The following is an 18,680-nucleotide window of genomic DNA, read 5'->3' as shown; positions in this document are numbered from 1 at the left end:
CTTTGTTGATGCACGTGCAGCCACAGTGCACACAATTCACAAACACAGAAAATATTTTTTATTTTGTTTGGAGTGCACTTTGGGGGTTTCAGCACCCTTTAACGGTCAAGCCAGCCGGCCCTTTACTTATGACACAGGCGCACGCTTGGCACTACTTTGTTGATGCATGTGCGGCTACTGTGCACACAATTCACAAACACAGAAAAAATATACACTACAGCACCCCTTTAGGACTGGGACACTGCACAGGACTTTGGAGTGGACACAGACCCTATGGACAACTGACTGCACAACACAGTCCAGCCAGCCCCTATGGACTTTGGAGGAGTGGACACAGCCCCTATGGACAACAGCAGCACAGCGCAGCACAGCACAGCACAACACTACACTGCACTACACTACAGTACACAGCCAGCCCTAACTCCCACCCTCCCTCTTCACTGTCCACAGCCGAGTGAGAAAATGGCGCCGACGCGGGTACCTTATATAGAATCCAAAACCCGCGAGACCCGGAAGGTGGGATGATGACGTTTTGCCTTGATTTCAGATCCGAGTCAGGCGGGAAAAGTCGAGCCTGACTCGGATCGGCCTCGCATCGGGGGGGCTCGGGGGGGGGGGGGGTTCGGATTTCAATACACACACACACACACACACACAGATGAATACAGTGAATTGTAGTGGGTGAGAGGGTTCCTCCCAATTTTAGTATTCTGTATTTGCTTGCAAGCAGGGCCATAGCTAGCTCTGGGCGACCGGTGCCATGGCACAGAGGCTCTGTGGGTGGATGTCCGGTCAGCACTGCACTTACCGGAGCAGCCGGTCACAATCCCTTTCTGTGCGATGTATAGACGTCATGGGCACAACGTCATGACGTTGCACGCTCAGTGGGCGGGGCCGGCCCAGGGGTGCAACCATGCCCTGTTGTGGCTCTACTTGCAAGGCTAGCACTTTAAGTTCTTGTGAGGAAGTGAAAGGGATGAATTCAGAAGGTAGGGGAATGTCATTATGTAGCCATAAAGTAGAAGAATCTTTATCAGAGAGAATACTGCTGTCTTCATCATTTTAGACTGTGTGGGAGCAGCATGTAAGGCAGACAGATAGAAATTGCAGAGCATAGGCAGCCTATGATTTCTCCCTGTACTACAGACAGTTCTGCACATGACGCAGAGCAAGCAGAGCCAGGCAGTGTACAATGATGGCCATGGCCGTTTCTCCATTGCAGAGAGGCGAGGTGTTTAGAGTGTATGAGTAAATTCTCCTGGCCCTCTGTGTAATGATGTAATTGCACAGTGCAGCATTAAAGGCCTCTATAACTTCAGTACAAGCTGAGCTGTAACGCATTAAGGAGGCAACTGTGGTTCACCTGAGGTTCAGCAGTGACTAGCTGCTGGGTCCAGTAGGAACTGATGTATTTGATCATGGGGCAATTGCAAACGAGACCTCTACACCACTGGTCAACATTAGGACAGGCTGCATATAGGATCCGATACCAATAGGCTATCTGCATCAGCTCCTATATTAGCAAACTGTGTTTGTCTTCCCTACATGGTATGCATTCATTGCAGGACACACTCAAGACCAGTCATGTGATAGAAGTGGGCAGGACCTCTGTACTGGGAATATTAAAATGATGAATTACATAACAAAATGTTGACATGAATTTGCAGATGATATGCAAATTCAAGGAAAAAAACAGGAACCTTTTTACTGCTCTTTTCAGCAATGGAAGTGTAACCAACCTAAGCTGATTAAATGTGTTAGCAAGCCGGCCAGCCTAACCCTGCAATACCATACGGTCATGTTTCTGTGTGGCTCTGAAAAGGTTAACGTGCATGGCGTTAAGACAGCTGTGTGCTTGGCCACAATTTGTCATGGTCTCTTGAGCTTCCATTGTGCCAAGTCCCTACAACTGCCAGTGTCAGACAGCCAAGGGGTCTCATGCATATGGACATAATTAAGTATTTACTTTCTAAATTATCATTATTTAAGGCATTTTATAATCGGTTTAATGACTGCAAAAATTCTGTAATGACAAGATTGCTTAGGAGGATTAGAAATTCAGTTTTATTATTTTATTTTTATTCTCCAACACTTTTGTGTAATATTACCATGTCCTGAGAGAGAGGGTACCAAGATTAATTTTTAATCAATAAAAAAAAAATATGTAAAAAATTGTATTCTGCATTTTTGCAGAGTTTGGGTGGCAAAATGCGGTAAGATCCCTGAAAATGCAGTTTTTGGGAGTTTTACCGCATACCCCATATGTGCTAAGCACCGGAAAGCAATCTTCAGGTGGCCTTACCCAATAGAAGCCTATGGGCTCCGCCTGAGAGGGATCCAATCGGGTCCCTCCCATCACCCCCCGCGGCCTTCTTTGCGAACGCAGAAGGATGCCAGAGGGTCTTTTGGGTGTTAAACATGGAAGTTCTCTCCGGAGACATCGCAAAGGACAGTTCTTATCGGGAGAGCTGTCCTTTGTGATATTCTAGGTAAATGCTGTGGTAATTAACCGCGGTATGTACCCGACAAGAGACGGGATGTACGGCATCGCTGATGCGTTACTTAGTACAGGGGGATGGGTCAGTGAATGATCCAATATGCCTACATGTCTCACTGTAATGAGGAGCACCCCGATTATACCACAAGGACATGCACAAATCAAAGGGAAAGCGACCCCTGATCTTTCCCACTGACTCCTACAATACAGTGACATACAGGAGGAGGAGGCGCACAGTGATTGCGTTATGCTATGGGACTGGGTGTACATAGCGACAGATGGAACCTGTTCATATCTCCAGACCCAACTTTACATCCTAACAGTGTAAATATTAAAATAATGTAATTGTTATACTGCCATGCAGGTATTGCTTACTGTTCACAGCACTGCAGGAACTAGTGTTGGAGTTATAAAAATCAAGAACATATATTATATTATAAAACTAATTATATATACATTTTTAATATTCATGCTGGATTCATTTTGAATTTGCATTTTTACAAGGAGTTCGCCTCAAGTGCATTAACCAACATTGTGTCGACTATTTAGCAATAAGCAGCAAGAACACATAATAACATTTAATTAAGAATGCGGCTAGTCCATCACTCCGATTCCCTTTATCCCTACTTCACATCAGCCTGAAATTAGCATCCCATGCACCCCTACTAGGCAGTAGTTTCTGGTATGGATACTATGGACTGACCATCCTCCGAATGATGAGGGGTAAAGGTCCCACACAATTAGAAAACACTACCTTTTAAAAATGTCCGGAGTTCTCTCGCAGCTACAGAGGTCAGGATTTTGGCAGGTCAAATGTGTCTTAGGGGCCTGTTCATCGTACGAATAATGGCCCGTTAACCATGCGGAAACGCATACTTAAGTTACCGGGCCATTCATCATCAGAGGTCCAAAGAGCACCACCTCATATTCAGTGGATGGTGCTTGTTCTGTCCTATGGCAAGGAGTTCTGGGGATGCAAAGAGGGATCCGAGCGGATCCCTCTGCCTCCTCCTCACTGACTCCCCGGCGGCTGACGTCACGCATGGGCAGAAGCCAGCCGTGGGGACAGGTAAATAACGCAGCTACTTCTGTAGCTACGCTTCTATCACGGGACAGCTGCTTTTCGGAGCAGCTGCGCCCGCACCGGAGCAATGATGAATTGCTCCGGTGTTCTGTATCCGTTGTGGCGTGGTGAATACTTCATCATCGGTGGCAATACGGCCCCCTATAGGCCCCTAAAAGAGCCTAATCTCCATATTCTATGCTGCCTTCCTTTAAGCCTGAAATAATAGAAGGGGATCCCTCCTATTTCTTCCAGTCTCCTGAAGAGGTATTCTGATGAATAGAAAACACACTATAGTATCCCCATTCATTTTAGTACTATACCTACACATTAATGTGTAGAGTTACCAGTTGGGATATCTTACTCTGGTCAACTCTGCGACACGGTCCCATAAAAATGTAATTTGCCTGCAAAGAGGGGTAAACAATTAGCCGCGATTAGCAAAAAACTGAGATTTTTTACCGATTATCCCTGTTTTTCACCAATGTGTTTTCTCCCCTTAACCTATTATATCAGACAAAATAATAGGATACTTCGCCCGAAAACTCATAGAATCCGTGATGAGCTCACGGACCTATGTGTTTTCGCCATTGAGGCTGTGAAAAAACGGCACTTACCGTGGATCATTTTTCAGGACATGTCAGGTCCCGAAAGAAATCTACGATAAGTGCCGGCATTAAGCGGCACTTCGGAGCTAATTGGATAGCCCCATCGCCATCAATTAGCAGCCTTACTTTAGCGCTGCTAATTGGATACCCCCCAAGTGTTAAGTGCACCCCTGTACCATTTATACCACTATTAATACTCTTCTATTTAGGCAGTTATATGTTTTAAACCACATTGGATTTACAATTCTGATGTATCTTACTAATACTATATTAGTATACTACTTACAAATACCATGAATGCTTCTGGATCTGTTCCAGCTGCAAGACAAAAAAGTAAGAAATTGAGGTTCTTTCTAGCCAATGAATTAAAGTAAGGAGCCGTATACTGTAGTGTAGATGCTTCTAACTGAAACATGGTGTATACTGTATAGTGACAATTACAAAATGAATTACATGATGTAGAATGAAGGTGACAGAGTATAAATAAGTAGGAGTAAGTAAGGACCAAAGCTTGGTTCAGGCAACCTTTGGCTCTGCTGCTGCTGTGGTAACTACTTCTACCAGGATAATAGAAGTTGACGTAACCAGCTAAAAAGAGCATCCCGAAGCTCAGGATCCAGACGGTCAAAGTTCTGGTTCCGGGCGGACGGAATCCCAACGGTAAGTATTAGGGTTAAGTTTAGGGTTAGGCACTGGGGGGGGTTAGGGTTAGACTGCAGGAGGGGAGGGTAAGGGTTAGGATGCGGGAAGGGATGATTAGGGTTTGCTGCGGGAGGAGTGGGTTAGGGGTTAGAATAATTACCAACATGCATTGGGATGTTGACCATTGGGATTCTGGAGCTGGCATTGTCACCATTGGTATTCTGACCGCTGGGATCATGTACCCAACCCTCTCTGTCATCTACACTTTACAGAAATATGTCTGATATTGTGTATGCTAACAGGCAAACAATAGGCATAGTGGTATTACAGATATGTTAGGGAAGAACAGATTACTAACACTGAGGCGTTTCTCTGGTTCCACCTCGATCATGCCTCGCAGCAGGTTCTGACAGTCCGGAGGAATAAAATGCGGCATATGAAATACACCGCGTTTCACCTTCTCTAGCAGCTGGCGCAAGTTATCATCATCAAAGGGCAATGCTCCCTGTAAAACAAGGATTGATGTTTAATGTATAATTGCGAATACAGAGTTGATAATCAAAATACTAATACAAATAACAGGACACAGAAATATATAATAAAGTGCACCCCTCACATAAACATAGTGGGTTCATTATGGGATGGATATTCATCTTGTTTTATACAGTATTTTTTATTTGAGTTGTACATTTCTTTACTCCACATTAAAATTGTTGTGTATGCATCCATCTGTATATACACTTTACATTTCGTTCATGTGTGTCTCCTTATGCTTGGAGAGGCGGGCAATTGTTGGTAAAGTGCAGGAGCGTTAACATCATTGTGAATTAATAGACAGGATGCATCCACTACAGCAGGGGTGTCAAACTCGCGGCCCTCCAGCTGCAGTGGAACTACACATTCCAACATGCACTGCCACCGTTTTGCTTTAGGGCATGCTAAAACTGTGGCAGGGCATGCTGGGATATGTAGTCCCACAACAGCTGGAGAGACGTGAGTTTGACATCCCTGCACTATAGGTACACCTTTTAGGAAGTGCATATCATGCGGGTGCTGGTGCAATGACATACAGTGATGAGGATGACTACCGGCAGCATTATTTAGATGATTTCCATTGACTGCTTGCGTATTGACTCCTTAGTTCATGGTAATTAAGTCATTATCATTGTAGCCATATTATAAGAAGTTGTGGCTGTCTATTCACATTACTTTGTAAGGTCTATCCTATAAGAACCAAGACAGCTAGTGTAGCAAGTAAATGATGGATTCTTTTCGTACAGCCTTCAGAAAATTGGGAAAGAGATGGTTTGCTTTTGGACTACAAAACAGATGTTGGTGGAATATTCGCAAGTACTTAGAAATGTTCACTGTAGGACAGTTTAGGAACCTGGTTCACAGCTATTGATTACTGAAGAATGATTGGTATTCCACAGATGTTGTATACTTCCAGCTAAGACTCACACATCCCAGGTAAACCTACGAGTTAATGCAGTTAACTTAATTACAACCCCAAGTGAATTTAATTTATCGTGAATCAGGCAGAGCAGTCCAATAAATAATGGTGCCCTGGAGAATTTGTTTGTAATTCCAGTCATGGACAACAGACCTAAGGCTGACAGCCTCTGTGTTGAGGCTCCTGTACTATAGAGATGATCAGCGCCAAAGGTGACCATTAGAGGTTCTAGGTATTATATGTAAGTGTGGGAACCTTGATAAACACACAAAAAAAAATGATTAAAACATATGGATCTGGGCTTATGAAGTGAGTGGAGGCCATCTTGTTCCAGATGAGTATGGTAGGAGGGTGAGGGCACATAATAGTGAGAACGCTGTAATAACCAATATCCTGATTGTCAGTGGTGCTTGTCTCTCTCTCTCTCTCTCTCTCTCTCTCTATATATATATAGATATCTACTATAGAAAAGCGAAAATTTGTCCTTCTGTTTTTCTATACAAATCCACAGTTTACAAGCCATGATCGTAAAATTTTACATACGAATGTATTAAAACACGGCCGAGGCAACTAAAAAAATGTGAAATTGAAATTAATTACTGTTAATTTTTAAATAATTAAAAAACACAATTTTTGCATAGCATTCGCCCTCTACAGGTCAGGTTCGGAATTAGAAACAGATTTAGCTTATCTACTATTTTGTCTTTTCTATCTTCTCTACTATACTATATAAAAGAGAAAATTTGCGAAGATCGTGAAATTTTACATACAAGCGTATTAAAACACGGCGGAGGCAACTAAAAAAAAATTTAAATCAAAATTAATTACTGTTAATTTTTAATTAATTAAAAAACCAATTTTTGCTGGACGCTCAATGTGGGGCCTCACGGCACATGGTAGGGCCTCCGAGCAAGCGTTTTGTGTTGTCATGTTTTGTCATTATCTTAATGTTTATTATCGAACAGAGCTTTAGCAGGCTTTGCCAGCATTCTCAGCTCTCTGACTATACCAAATTACGCAACAACATTGACTTCTTTCTTCGAACTGTGTCAAAATGATGACTTTGCAAGGACCCTGCTGTACTGTGAGCTGCCAAAATATTACACATGGATTGCTTTTCCAAAAGTTTTTATGCGCAGAAAACGGAGTCGCTGTAGATGGTCATCCTGGTATCAGAGCAACAGAAGCTCTTGGCCGTGTTTACACTGTACATCCGACAAATTTTGAATGCTTCTATCACCGAAGTTTGCTTTACACCGTTACAGGTCCTACTTCCTTCGAAGACCTTAGGACTGTTGATGGTGAAGTTTGTCACACTTTTCTTGAGGCCTGCCTAAGGATAGGTTGGTTGGAGGACGATGTGTAAACAAACATTCTTAAAATCCCAGGCAACACCGGGTACTCCAGCTAGTATAATATATATTAAATGTCAAAAGAGGTCCAACTTCAGGTGAATGTACTTACTTACACATGCCCTCATACTAAACACATCCAGGCCTGTTTGGTATTGTATACGAAGGCAATATATAAAAACCACACAACAAAAAATTCCTCTTTGTATCCACCGGTAGCCCCTCTAGATTGTAAGCTCTTGTGAGTGGGGTCATCGCTGCTGTTGTGGTCACTATATAATTATGTACGGGGCTATGAAATCCTTGTCCCATCATATAATACCCCTTTCATACCAGAGCAAAAACTTGGGTTTTTGCTGGGTCTACCCGGGTTGCAGCTCAGTGTAAAAGGGTCCCTGAAAAATAACCCGGCAATCCAACCCAGGTAGCTACCAGGGTTGGACCCAGAATGGACCTGGGTAATGGAGCAGTGTAAACGGTGCAACCCAGGTTGTCCGATCTGGGTCATGCCTAAAATGAGCTGATTGGTGGTTATGGAGCAGTCACCTCCCACTTTTTATGCAGGGCCGGTGCAAGGTTTCTTGGCACCCTAGGCATTTCTTCAGCCTAGCGCCCCCCACCCTCGGATAGCTACACAAGCCCTTATACAGTGCCCCCAGTAGTGGCCCCCTATGCAGTGCTGCCAGTAGTGGTCCCCCTATGCAGTGACCCTTATATAATACCCCCAGTAGTGGTCCCCCCTTGTGCAGTGCCCCCAGTACTAGTCCCCCCTGTGCAGTGCCCCTTATATAGTGCCCCCAGTACTAGTTCCCCCCTGTGCAGTGCCCCCAGTAGTAGCCCCCCCAGCAGTGCCCCCAGTAGTAGTTGTGCCCCCAGTAGTAGCCTCCCCCCCAGCAATGCCCCCAGTAGTAATAGTGCCCACAATAGTAGCCTCCCCATTGTAGTAGCCCCCCCAGCAGTGCCCCCAGTAGTAGCCTCCCCCCCAGCAATGCCCCCAGTAGTAATAGTGCCCACAATAGTAGCCTCCCCATTGTAGTAGCCCCCCCAGCAGTGCCCCCAGTAGTAGCCTCCCCCCAGCAATGCCCCCAGTAGTAGCCTCTTCCCAGCAGTGCCCCCAGTAGTAGCCTCCTCCCTACAGTAGTAGTGCCCACAATGGTAGCCTGCCCCCAGCAATGCCCCCATAGTAATCGTGCCCCCAGGAGTAGCCTCCCCCCAGCAGTGCCCCCAGTAGTGATCCCTCCCAGCAGTGCCCCCAGTAGTGATCTCCCCCCCAGCAGTGCCCCCAGTAGTGATCTCCCCCCCTGCAGTGCCCCCAGTAGTAGTCGTGCGGTGTCCCCACTAGTAGCCTCCCCCCAGCAGTGCCCCCAGTAGTGATCTCCCCCCCAGCAGTAATCTCAGCCAATCACACACACAAAAAAAAAAACTCCACTTACCTTAATCCCCGCTCCGGCGTCTGCTCCTCTGCCCCCCGGGCGGGCCCGCTCTGTATGATGGGAGAGACGTCATGACGTCTCTCCCATCACCCACTGCGGGAGCTCCAGCCCGGCTCCGGTAGTAGGCACAGCAGCCGATGAGAGTCTGTCTGACTCTCATCGGCTGCTAAAACAAACAAACAGCTGCCGGCGCCGGCGGCTGTATGTTTGTTCCTAGTAGGTAGTGCGGACTGCACTTATGTGCGGTTCACACTACCGCCCTGCAGGGCCGTCGCTCTTAGGCAAATGCCTAAGTTTGCCTAGTGGTAGCGCCGGCCCTGCTTTTATGACCTCACAAGTTTAGCAGGGAAGACCCAGGTTCAGTGTGAACTGGGCTGACCTGAGAGTAACCCAGATCAATGGTGCTGTATAAACGGTGTCTGACCTGGGTTGGTACCATGTCTGAAAACCCAGGTCGGACCCAGGTTTTTGGTGGAAAAGAGGTATAAATAAAAGATAATAAGATGCAAGAGGGCATGCAGAAGACTATAAATGAAAGTGATCTGAAGGTGAAATACATACTGACATCCTCATCTAATTCTTATCTTTGAAATTAAATCAATGGAAGATTTAACTATATGATCATTGCAGTGTAAAGTACTACAATATGTATAAATATGGCATTTTTCACCCAGCAGCTTTTCCAAACTTCAACCAAACCTGAAAAATGTATTTCTCTTTTTCTACACTTTCTATTACAGGGAAATGTCATACCACGAGAAGTGCAAACAGGATCACTCCGCAGCTCCAGACGTCAGCTCTGCGCCCATCGTACTTTTCCCCCTTTAAAGAAAAAAATAAATAAATTTGATTATATTGCTCCTATCATAGTTCATCCTCAGTGTGAATGCTGGTTATGATGGAGTTACATTACAATACCACATCACAATACTGTGACAGTAAGTGCTGGATATTGTAGCATTGAGACGTATACATCATTGATTAATATAATATATTTCTCTCTCTATAATCCTGTATAGTATACTGTATAAACACTATGCAAGAGGAGGTAATGCCCCATTCTGTAACTGCCAGGTACCAGTTATAATTTAAATCAAGTTAATTCTTGCAGGATTAGAAGTGAGATTATTCCGTTACTGTTATGGAACAATTTCTACTGGATAGGTGAAATAACTAAAACAATGACCAGTTAGGATTACTCAGGGACTGGAATTAAGAACTAGTGACTATGGTGAATGATAGTGAATTATTAGTAACTAAGGCCCATATTTATCAATGAGTGATATTTTGCTTATCACTCGTTACTATCTTAAATGGTACTCCAACCAATCAGCTCCTAACTGTCATTTTTAAAAACACATGACAGTTTAAAGCTCATTGGTTGGAGCACAATTTAAGATTAGTAACGAGTGATAACAAAAATATTGCTCGTTGATAAATGTTATCATTAAATGTAAAACATTGTTTTTTCTAAGCACAAGGGGCCAGATGCAGGCGAGTGCATACCTGCCAACTGTCCCGATTTCAGTGGGACAGTCCCATTTTACAGGCACTGTCCTGTGGTACCATCCGCGGGCTGCAGCGTCCTGCGGGTGGGGGGAAGTTGGGGAGTACCCTCTCACACCGCTGCTCTGCAAAGCTGAGCAGCAGTGAATGGAAGACGCGAGCATGTGTGCATCATCCATATACACTTTGCAGCTCCCTGAGTGCTGGGCAAGCCCCCAGCATGACGTGAATGGAGGCGTGACTCGCGGGCCTGGCATTTCCCGCAATTCATGCCCCTTTGTCGATAGGCCAAAACCCCTATGTTCAGGCGCACGCATTTGGCACACGCAAATGTCCCTCCTCCCCAGATTGGAAAGTTGGGAGGTATGCGAGTGTCATGTGGTGACATCCCTCTGCACATTCCAAGGGAGTAGGTGGTGGCCCATACAGAATTCTGGCACTTAAGCTGGTCATACATGGTGCAATATGCACCGTGCAATGTGATGAAGGATCCGACGTATCGGGCGGTCCCCATACACGGTGCGACTGGGTGCCATCTCCCCCACCCGCATAACGCTGCATGGGATCGCACATCGCATCCCCACATCGACTGAACCTGTAGTAAGATCTGGGGGCGCGATGTACGACCCCATGGGAGCAGTGAATCTCACTGTTTCTTTCGGAGCAGTGGCACTAGTGCGCATGTGTGACCTGCAGGTCACGCATGTGCACAAGAGTCCTGATGTCCGGTTGAAGGAGCCGGACAAGGGCGGAGGGATCCGAAAGGATGGCGAATGCTCCCGCAATCAAGCTCCGATTTTTGTATCATCGGAGCTTAATGAATTCTGGGCCTGATTCAGAACCGGTCGCAAGCGCTGTGCGCTCGCAACCGTGTCGATGGTGGGCCAGTGTGCATGCGCACGACGGAGCCGGCTCCGTCGTGCGCATGGCGAGACCTGGATAGCGACGGGCACTCCGTCGCTCCGGGTCTCGCAACAAAAGGGGCGAGCTGTCGATGTTGAGTGACAGCTCGCCCCCTTTGGTGGGTGGGCCGGGGGAGTGGCTGCCCAAACGGAGGCGTTCCCATGTGAACGCCTCCGTTTGGGGGCGGCCCCACTGACATCACGAGTGATGTCAGTGGGAGAGATTTCGGCTCTGTTAGAGCCGAAATCTCTCTGGGGCTTGCGGCCACCAGACCCTACCACAAGGGTCTCGTCGCAAGCCCGATGATCATCTTCCTGGCCGCTCGCTATAAAAAAAAAAAAGACCGGCCCTGATTCAGCGCGAGCGCTCTATCACAGCGTCTGGCTCTGAATCAGGGCCTCTGTCCCCATACTAGTGTAACTTCTGTGCCCATACCGTACTAGTGACAACAATTGCTTTTGTAGAACTGATGTGATGATGAATAGACCCCTATATGAGAAATATATATTCAATTCCAGCTACACAGAAGTAATCAGTAATGAACAGCAAGAACATGCAGATCAAAGTCACGATGTCTGGAATTCACAAACTCAGGAATTTTGCGTGTCTGTATTATTCCTGTATGTCAGCATTATGCCACCAAAGCTAAAAAGAGTAATACGATCTCTCTAAAATAAAACCTGTGTTCCCTTAACCACTAGAGCTGAACAATGCACTGAAGAAAGACAATCAGCAGTGAGCAAGTGAACGTCTATTTTGCCATACAGAATGGAAGGATACTAAAGAAAATCTTTCAACAATACACAACTGCAGTTTGTTCAGCCTGAGATGGGAAACGGTTTCATGTGTATCTGCATGGCTTATGGTATATGAGATTGGTCCCATCAGTAATCCCTGAGAGCTGTTAGAAACACAGAACACTAGATCTGCCCAATATCGCATGCACCGCGTAGCCATGATGTGGGCGTTGTGAGGTGCAACCAAATGAGATCCTATAAATAGAGTCTAGCACAGTGGTTTCGTAGCGTATAGGTGGTATACTGTGACAGAGCTGCTAACACAGACGTGATTGCTCCATTCCCAGCATACCAGAGAAACAATATTGTAGTAAATAAAACCAGAATTGTGACTAAATGGAAGTGCGCTTGCAAACTAGAATGCATTACAGCTAATTCATATTATTTACATTTACATAATAAATTACATACAGGATAAGCCTATACCTAATGATATAGCATCAATTTATTTTAACAATGTTACAGCTCATTCAGACCCGTTCACAAGCGGCCGATCGATCGTACTCAGCTGATGTTTAGTGACCGCGCATGCGCACACTTCGTTCTGCGCAGGAGCGAACTACTCAGAGCGATCGGAATCCGCTCGCTCGCCACAGCCCAGTGTAATGAGTGACAGGAGAAGCCGTTTGTGGGTGGTAACGGGCAGGACACTAATAACGGGGGAGTGGAGGTGTGAACGCAGGCGTGCCTGAGTGTAGCAACGCTGTTTCTAAGGTGTGCATATTTACCAGACAGCGTCATAGTACATGTCACCAGCCTTTTTTTACGCTGAAATCCTCGCAGTGCTTGCGGTAAGGTAAGGCAACCACAAGTGCTGCGAGCTCTTCCGATGGTCCTCGATGTACCAATGTTTTAATACACTTCCTGGAGATGACGTGCGCTAGTGAGCGTCTCTACATACGCTAATGGGCGTCTGCATACACAAAGTGATCGCTCGCCAATACAAAGTGGGCGTGCTTATGCCTTTCCGAGCGAGCGCATGCCATGCCATCACTTAGCCGAATTTGCATAAGCTGGGGCCGAGCGATCGCATCTAGTGAGCGGCTCTGAATCAGGTCCCAGGTGCAGAGTGGGTGGGGGGGGGGAAGAAGCGATCATACATTGGTCAAAGGAAGCATATACAGACAAAAAGCCTGATTCAGGGGCATCTTTTGCCGCAGTGCGACTGCCTCTTTATGCTAATGATGCAGCCAATGGAATTTGTACATAGATGCCCGCCGGCTGAGGTGCTGATTCGCCGCTGCGCGTATTAAGACGCACCATTGGTCAAACCATCGAATACTGCATTAGCCTTATGGATGCACAAAATGGCCGCCGAAATCAGTGCAACTGTGGCAAAAGCCGTAGTCGCTGACCACAACATGCCTGTGTCTGGCTAGCCACCCCTGTTTCCACCCAGACACACCCACCGAAATAGCCAGTGTTCCAAATTTGTTCTGCAGCTTTCCGGACACATGCACAGCGCTACTCTGACAATCTATGCTGTCCAGGTCAAGATTTACATATCGGACCCGCTGACTCTGGCTGGATATGGAGGAAAGTGCAAGCCATGGCACGGGGTGAGAAGGGAGATTCCGTGCCGGAAGGGAGTAAGTAGACTAATTTGCGAGGACAGCACTAGGGATCCCAGGAGAGAGAGATTTCCTATAAAGAAAATGAGAGAGGTGCCTCTGATTCCACAATTGGCGTTCTGTAACCGGGTAAAATTGAGTAACTATCGGGAACAACTAAAACATACTGAGAAAGAAACAATTCTAAGTGCAACATAGGTTAGACATAAAGCAGATCATGCCCCTGCAGTAAATATGTGAAGTGTTTAAGCAATAAAGTTGATTGAGACTTACTGGACCTGAGAGACTGACATGAGGAATGGAGACCAAGGGGCCAATTCATTATAACTAAAAATTCTCTGGAGGCAATTAGGTTTAGAACTCGCATGGAGTTCTACCTAATTACCGGAGGAATTCATCATTCCTCCTCTCCTTAAGGGGTCTATTCAGCATTGATTTTTTACATAACAAAATACGGAAACTATGATTTTTTATGTAGCTCCCCTATTCAGCAATGGGATAATGGAGAAGATAACGCAATTATCTTCTCCATTGATTCCCATCTCGCTGAATACCGCACTGTAGGGATCATCCATTCATCTCTACAGTGCTTTCAAACTTTTTGCTATTCAGCAAAGCAAAAAGTGTTAAATCACGCGATAAATATTTCCTTTATATAACGCCATTTCAGAATGGCGTTACATGAAGAAAATACTTAAATTTCCCAAAAACTGCAGGGACAGAGGGAAATTTTCCCATAAGTCCCTGCAGCATCTTGCAAGCCCACCCAGGCTCTGTTGCTGCTTACCGGTGATCGGTGGCAGGTAAGTCAATATAGAGGCTTTTAAACCCCCAACATTATATATAAATGTTAAATATAAAAGCACATAATTATACATGTATACAGGCTAGTATAAAGCCTGTATACACATATCAATCAATTTCGGGAGGCTGGAGCTGTAATTACCCCTCCGCGGTCACCGGGAAGCCAGGACGGAGACTGTTCCCGAGCGCATGACTGAGCATGCACAGGAAACAAACAGAAGGGATTGCTTTCGGAACCCCGAAAATAATCCCTTCTGTGGCATCACAGGGACAGCGTGTTACCGTAACCGCTGTCCCTGCACAAAATAATGCTGAATAGCTTCCATATTTTATCATAATTGATAAAATATTGTGACAATGTTGCACGATAATATTCTGGGCATCATCGTCACTGTTGCTGAATAGACCCCTAATGTACCTATTCCGAAAAGCTGTCATTTTTGTGATGACAGCTTTTTTGGGGAAATAGATACTTTTCCCTACCTATACATATCTTATCGAAGCTGTAATTAGTGCAGCGCATGCGCCATTCCGTTAAAGAAACGGCACATGCACAGCACAGATTACACCAGCGATAATTCTATGTCCACTCCCCCCCTTCACTTACCTGGCAGGCTGTAGCCACGGATCCCGACCTCCCGCCTGGCCCCGGCCTGCAGCAGACAGCACGGACAGGCAGACTGAAGATTTATTTTTTTTAAACTTTATTGTGTTCTCACAGCCGCAATGCTGTGAGAACACAGATCAGCAGCCGGAGCCAAGGAAGGGACCAGAGCGACGGAGGGAGCCGGCGGAGGACCTACCCAGCTGAAAGCAGGTAAGTGTAACCCGCTATTCGACACCTCAGAGTGGCGTATAGTACCACCATCAACTTCTGAAAATACATAATTTTCGGAATTTGATGAATAGGCTAATTTCCATATAGAAATTAACGAAGGCGGACTTAGCCAGGAGATATGAGTGATATCTCCTGTGGTAAGTCTCTTCATGAATACTAAAAAACGGTAATTAAGGAAAATGTCCTTAAAAACATTATTTTAGTGTTGATGAATAGGTCCCCAGGAGAGAAGAGAGTCTGCTAAGCATAAGTAATTATCCTTTTTTACATTGTTATAAAGTGGCATTGCGCCATAGGATTTAGTGATTGTGGCATGAGGGGGCACAGATGGGATATGCTGGGCATGTGGAGGGGTTTGATTTTATATAAGGAACAAATGGAGCGGACTGATGACATTATCAGGGGCAAGAGGGGGATATATGGGGGTCTTATAGCATACTGTATAAGAGGCATGTGGAGGGATCAGAGGCAAAGTACACTAGTGTCAGTCTGTTAGCAACTGCGAGGAACCCAGCCCATGTGTGCTGCACAACCCAGGCTCTGGAGAGAAAGCTGCTTCTGCTGAACGATTTCTCAAAATATGTAGGGAGACAAAATAAGCAATGTTATAAAAGGCTATGGTGGAGAGCTGAGGAGAGGAGTGTCTCTCTAGAATCATTGAGGGCCCCTTCAAAATTTTGCTATTGGGCCCTCTAAATTCTAGTTACAGCCATGCACATGCTAATATCCACGCATGCACATAGTGTCCCAGCAGGAATCTAGTGCACCCTCTCTAACTTTGTTGAGATGGCATTAGTCTGCAGGGAACAGCGTTATCTTTCCTCGCTAGATAAATTGACTCACTTTGCTGTAAGCAGCCCAATATAGGTTTCCAACAGGGAAATAAATGATTTCTCTGGCATTGACCTCTTCATAAAAATCTCTCTTCATAAAGAGAGTGGTGACAGGGGGTCTATTTATAAAGAACATGAACTGGCTGCCGAAAAATATCACTATATATCGCATCACAACAGTGCGATAATTAGAGTTATGGTAGACTTACCTAGATAACTCCTTTTCTTCAAGGTCCATAAGGTCAACAGGATACCATGGGGATATTATGGTTGGAGAGATCCAAGCACCAAACAGTTAAAGCTTTCAGCTCCCAGGATGCCTCGGGTCCTCCTCCATATATACCCCGCCCCTAGCCACAGGCATTCAGTTTGGTTAACAAGCCTCAAGGCAGGAGAAGGAAAGAGGAAAAGGAAGAGCAATCGCACACCAGAAACACTCTTACTCAAGATGAGGGAATCTGTGACCGAAAGAAAAAATTACCCATGCAGCCAGGTGCGTTAGGGTGGGTTCCCTGTGGACCCTATGTACCTCAAAGAAAAGGAGTTATCTAGGTAAGTCTACCATAACTCAAATTTTCTTCTTCAGGCTCCATAGGGATCCACAGGGATACCATGGGGATATACTAAAGCAGTTCGGGTGGGGGACGCTCCTGAGCAGAAAGGAGAACTAGTCACCCAAAGTAAGCATCCTGAGAGGCAAAAGTATCAAAGGCATAGAAACTAAGAAAAGTGTGGACAGTAGACCACGTGGCTGCCTTACACAACTGTTCAACAGAGGCACCACGACTATATGCCCACAATGGCCCTACAGACCGAGTAGAATGTGCTGTCACCGTGCTTGGTACAGGGAGATCAGCCTGTGTGTACACCTGAGAGATAGTCAAGCATAGCCATCTCGCCAGAGTCTGGTTATTAGCTGGCCATCCTCATTGAAAACCATATAATACAAAAAGAGCATTTGATTTTCTAATAGAGTTTGTACGCTCCACATAAATACGGAGAGCACAACCTACATCCAGGGAAGCTTCACCTACAGAAAGATCTGGAGCCTGAAAAGCTGGAACTACAATTTCTTCATTCACATGAAAACGGGACACTACCTTAGGAAGGTAACCCTCCCTAGTACGAAGAACAGCTTTATCCTAGTGAAAAATAAAAAATGGGGAGCGACAAGAAAGCGCTGCCATATCCGAGACTCTGCATGCAGAAGAGATAGTGAGGAGAAAAAGTTTCTTCGCTGTCAACCATTTCAAATCTACAGAGTCCAGGTGTGCAGATGGGGGAGCTTGTAGCCCCTTAGGAACCAACGACAAATCCCACGGTGCTACCGGTGGAACAATAGGAGGCTGAACTTGCAGAACTCCATGAAAAAAAATTTGAATATCTGGTAATGAGGCAATCTTCCTCTGGAACCAGACTGACAGTGCAGAAACCTGCACTTTCAAAGTGGCCAGGCGGAGACCACTGTCTAACCCCGCCTGGAGAAAAGCCAGTACCTTGGAAATCCTGAACACCTGAGGATCATACTTTCTGTGGGCTCACCACTGACCAAAAGAATGCTAAACCCTGTAATAGATGCAGGCAGAGGCAGGCTTTCGTGCCCTAAGCATCGGCTGAATTACAGAACTGGATAAACCTTTTGCTCTTAAGAGGGAAGATTCAAGAACCACGCCGTCAAAGCTAGGCGAGCTAAGTCCGGATGCCGGCATGGACCATGCATTAGCAGATCCTGCCATAGAGGAAGCGGATTCGGACTGTCTATGGATAGATTCTGTATGTCATGAACCAGTGACGTCTGGGCCAAGCCGGAGCTACCAGTATTACTGTTCTGCCTTCCTGCTTGAATTTCCTGAGAACTCTTGGGAGGAGGGGAATCGGAGGAAAAAGATACGTCAGCTTGAAGTCCCATGTTACTGGCAGTGCGTTCACAAGGCTGCTGATGGGTCTCTGGACCTGGACCCGTACCTGGGGACCTTGTGGTTGTGACGTGATGCCATGAGATCTAATTCTGGTAGACCCCATTTGTTTACCAGAAGCTGAAACACTCCCGGATGGAGAGACCACTCTCCGGCGTGTATGTCCTGGCGACTGTTGTCAGACTGGGTCTGAACCGGCCTGCCATGGAGCAGGTCCTGTGCCCTGACAAGTGCTTTGTATACTGCTCGCAGTTCCAGAATGTTTATGGGCAGATGACTTTCTTGATTTGTCCATCTTCCCTGAAAGGTGTGGTTACCTGTCACTGCCCCCATCCGCGAAAACTGGCATCCTTGGTGGAAAGATAGGAAGCTGCTTCCCATATATGGGAGATATACATCATCTGTTCTCTGGTCGCATTTGGTAGAGAGTCTTCCAATGCCCCTATCCATTCTTCAACAGCTTT

General features: G+C 45.9%; 1 protein-coding gene across 3 annotated transcripts in view; it reads right to left on the bottom strand.

Annotated features, from left to right (window-relative positions):
* The window catches only part of LOC148501100 (serine/threonine-protein kinase BRSK2-like), a 338,299-nt gene that overhangs the window by 78,263 nt on the left and 241,356 nt on the right, over nt 1-18,680 (bottom strand). For all 3 annotated transcript variants that reach the window (XM_088450950.1, XM_088450951.1, XM_088450952.1), the window contains exons 7-9: nt 9,802-9,870; nt 5,169-5,315; nt 4,455-4,486 (exon numbers count right to left, since the gene is read on the bottom strand). In XM_088450950.1, the coding sequence (XP_088307076.1) occupies nt 4,455-4,486; nt 5,169-5,315; nt 9,802-9,870 (248 nt within the window). The remainder of the gene's footprint in view (nt 1-4,454; nt 4,487-5,168; nt 5,316-9,801; nt 9,871-18,680) is intronic.

Source organism: Taudactylus pleione, unplaced genomic scaffold (assembly GCF_031769625.1).
Source record: "Taudactylus pleione unplaced genomic scaffold, aTauple2 ptg000535l, whole genome shotgun sequence".
Taxonomy (NCBI): domain Eukaryota; kingdom Metazoa; phylum Chordata; class Amphibia; order Anura; family Myobatrachidae; genus Taudactylus; species Taudactylus pleione.
This window is presented reverse-complemented; position numbering and strand designations above follow the sequence as displayed.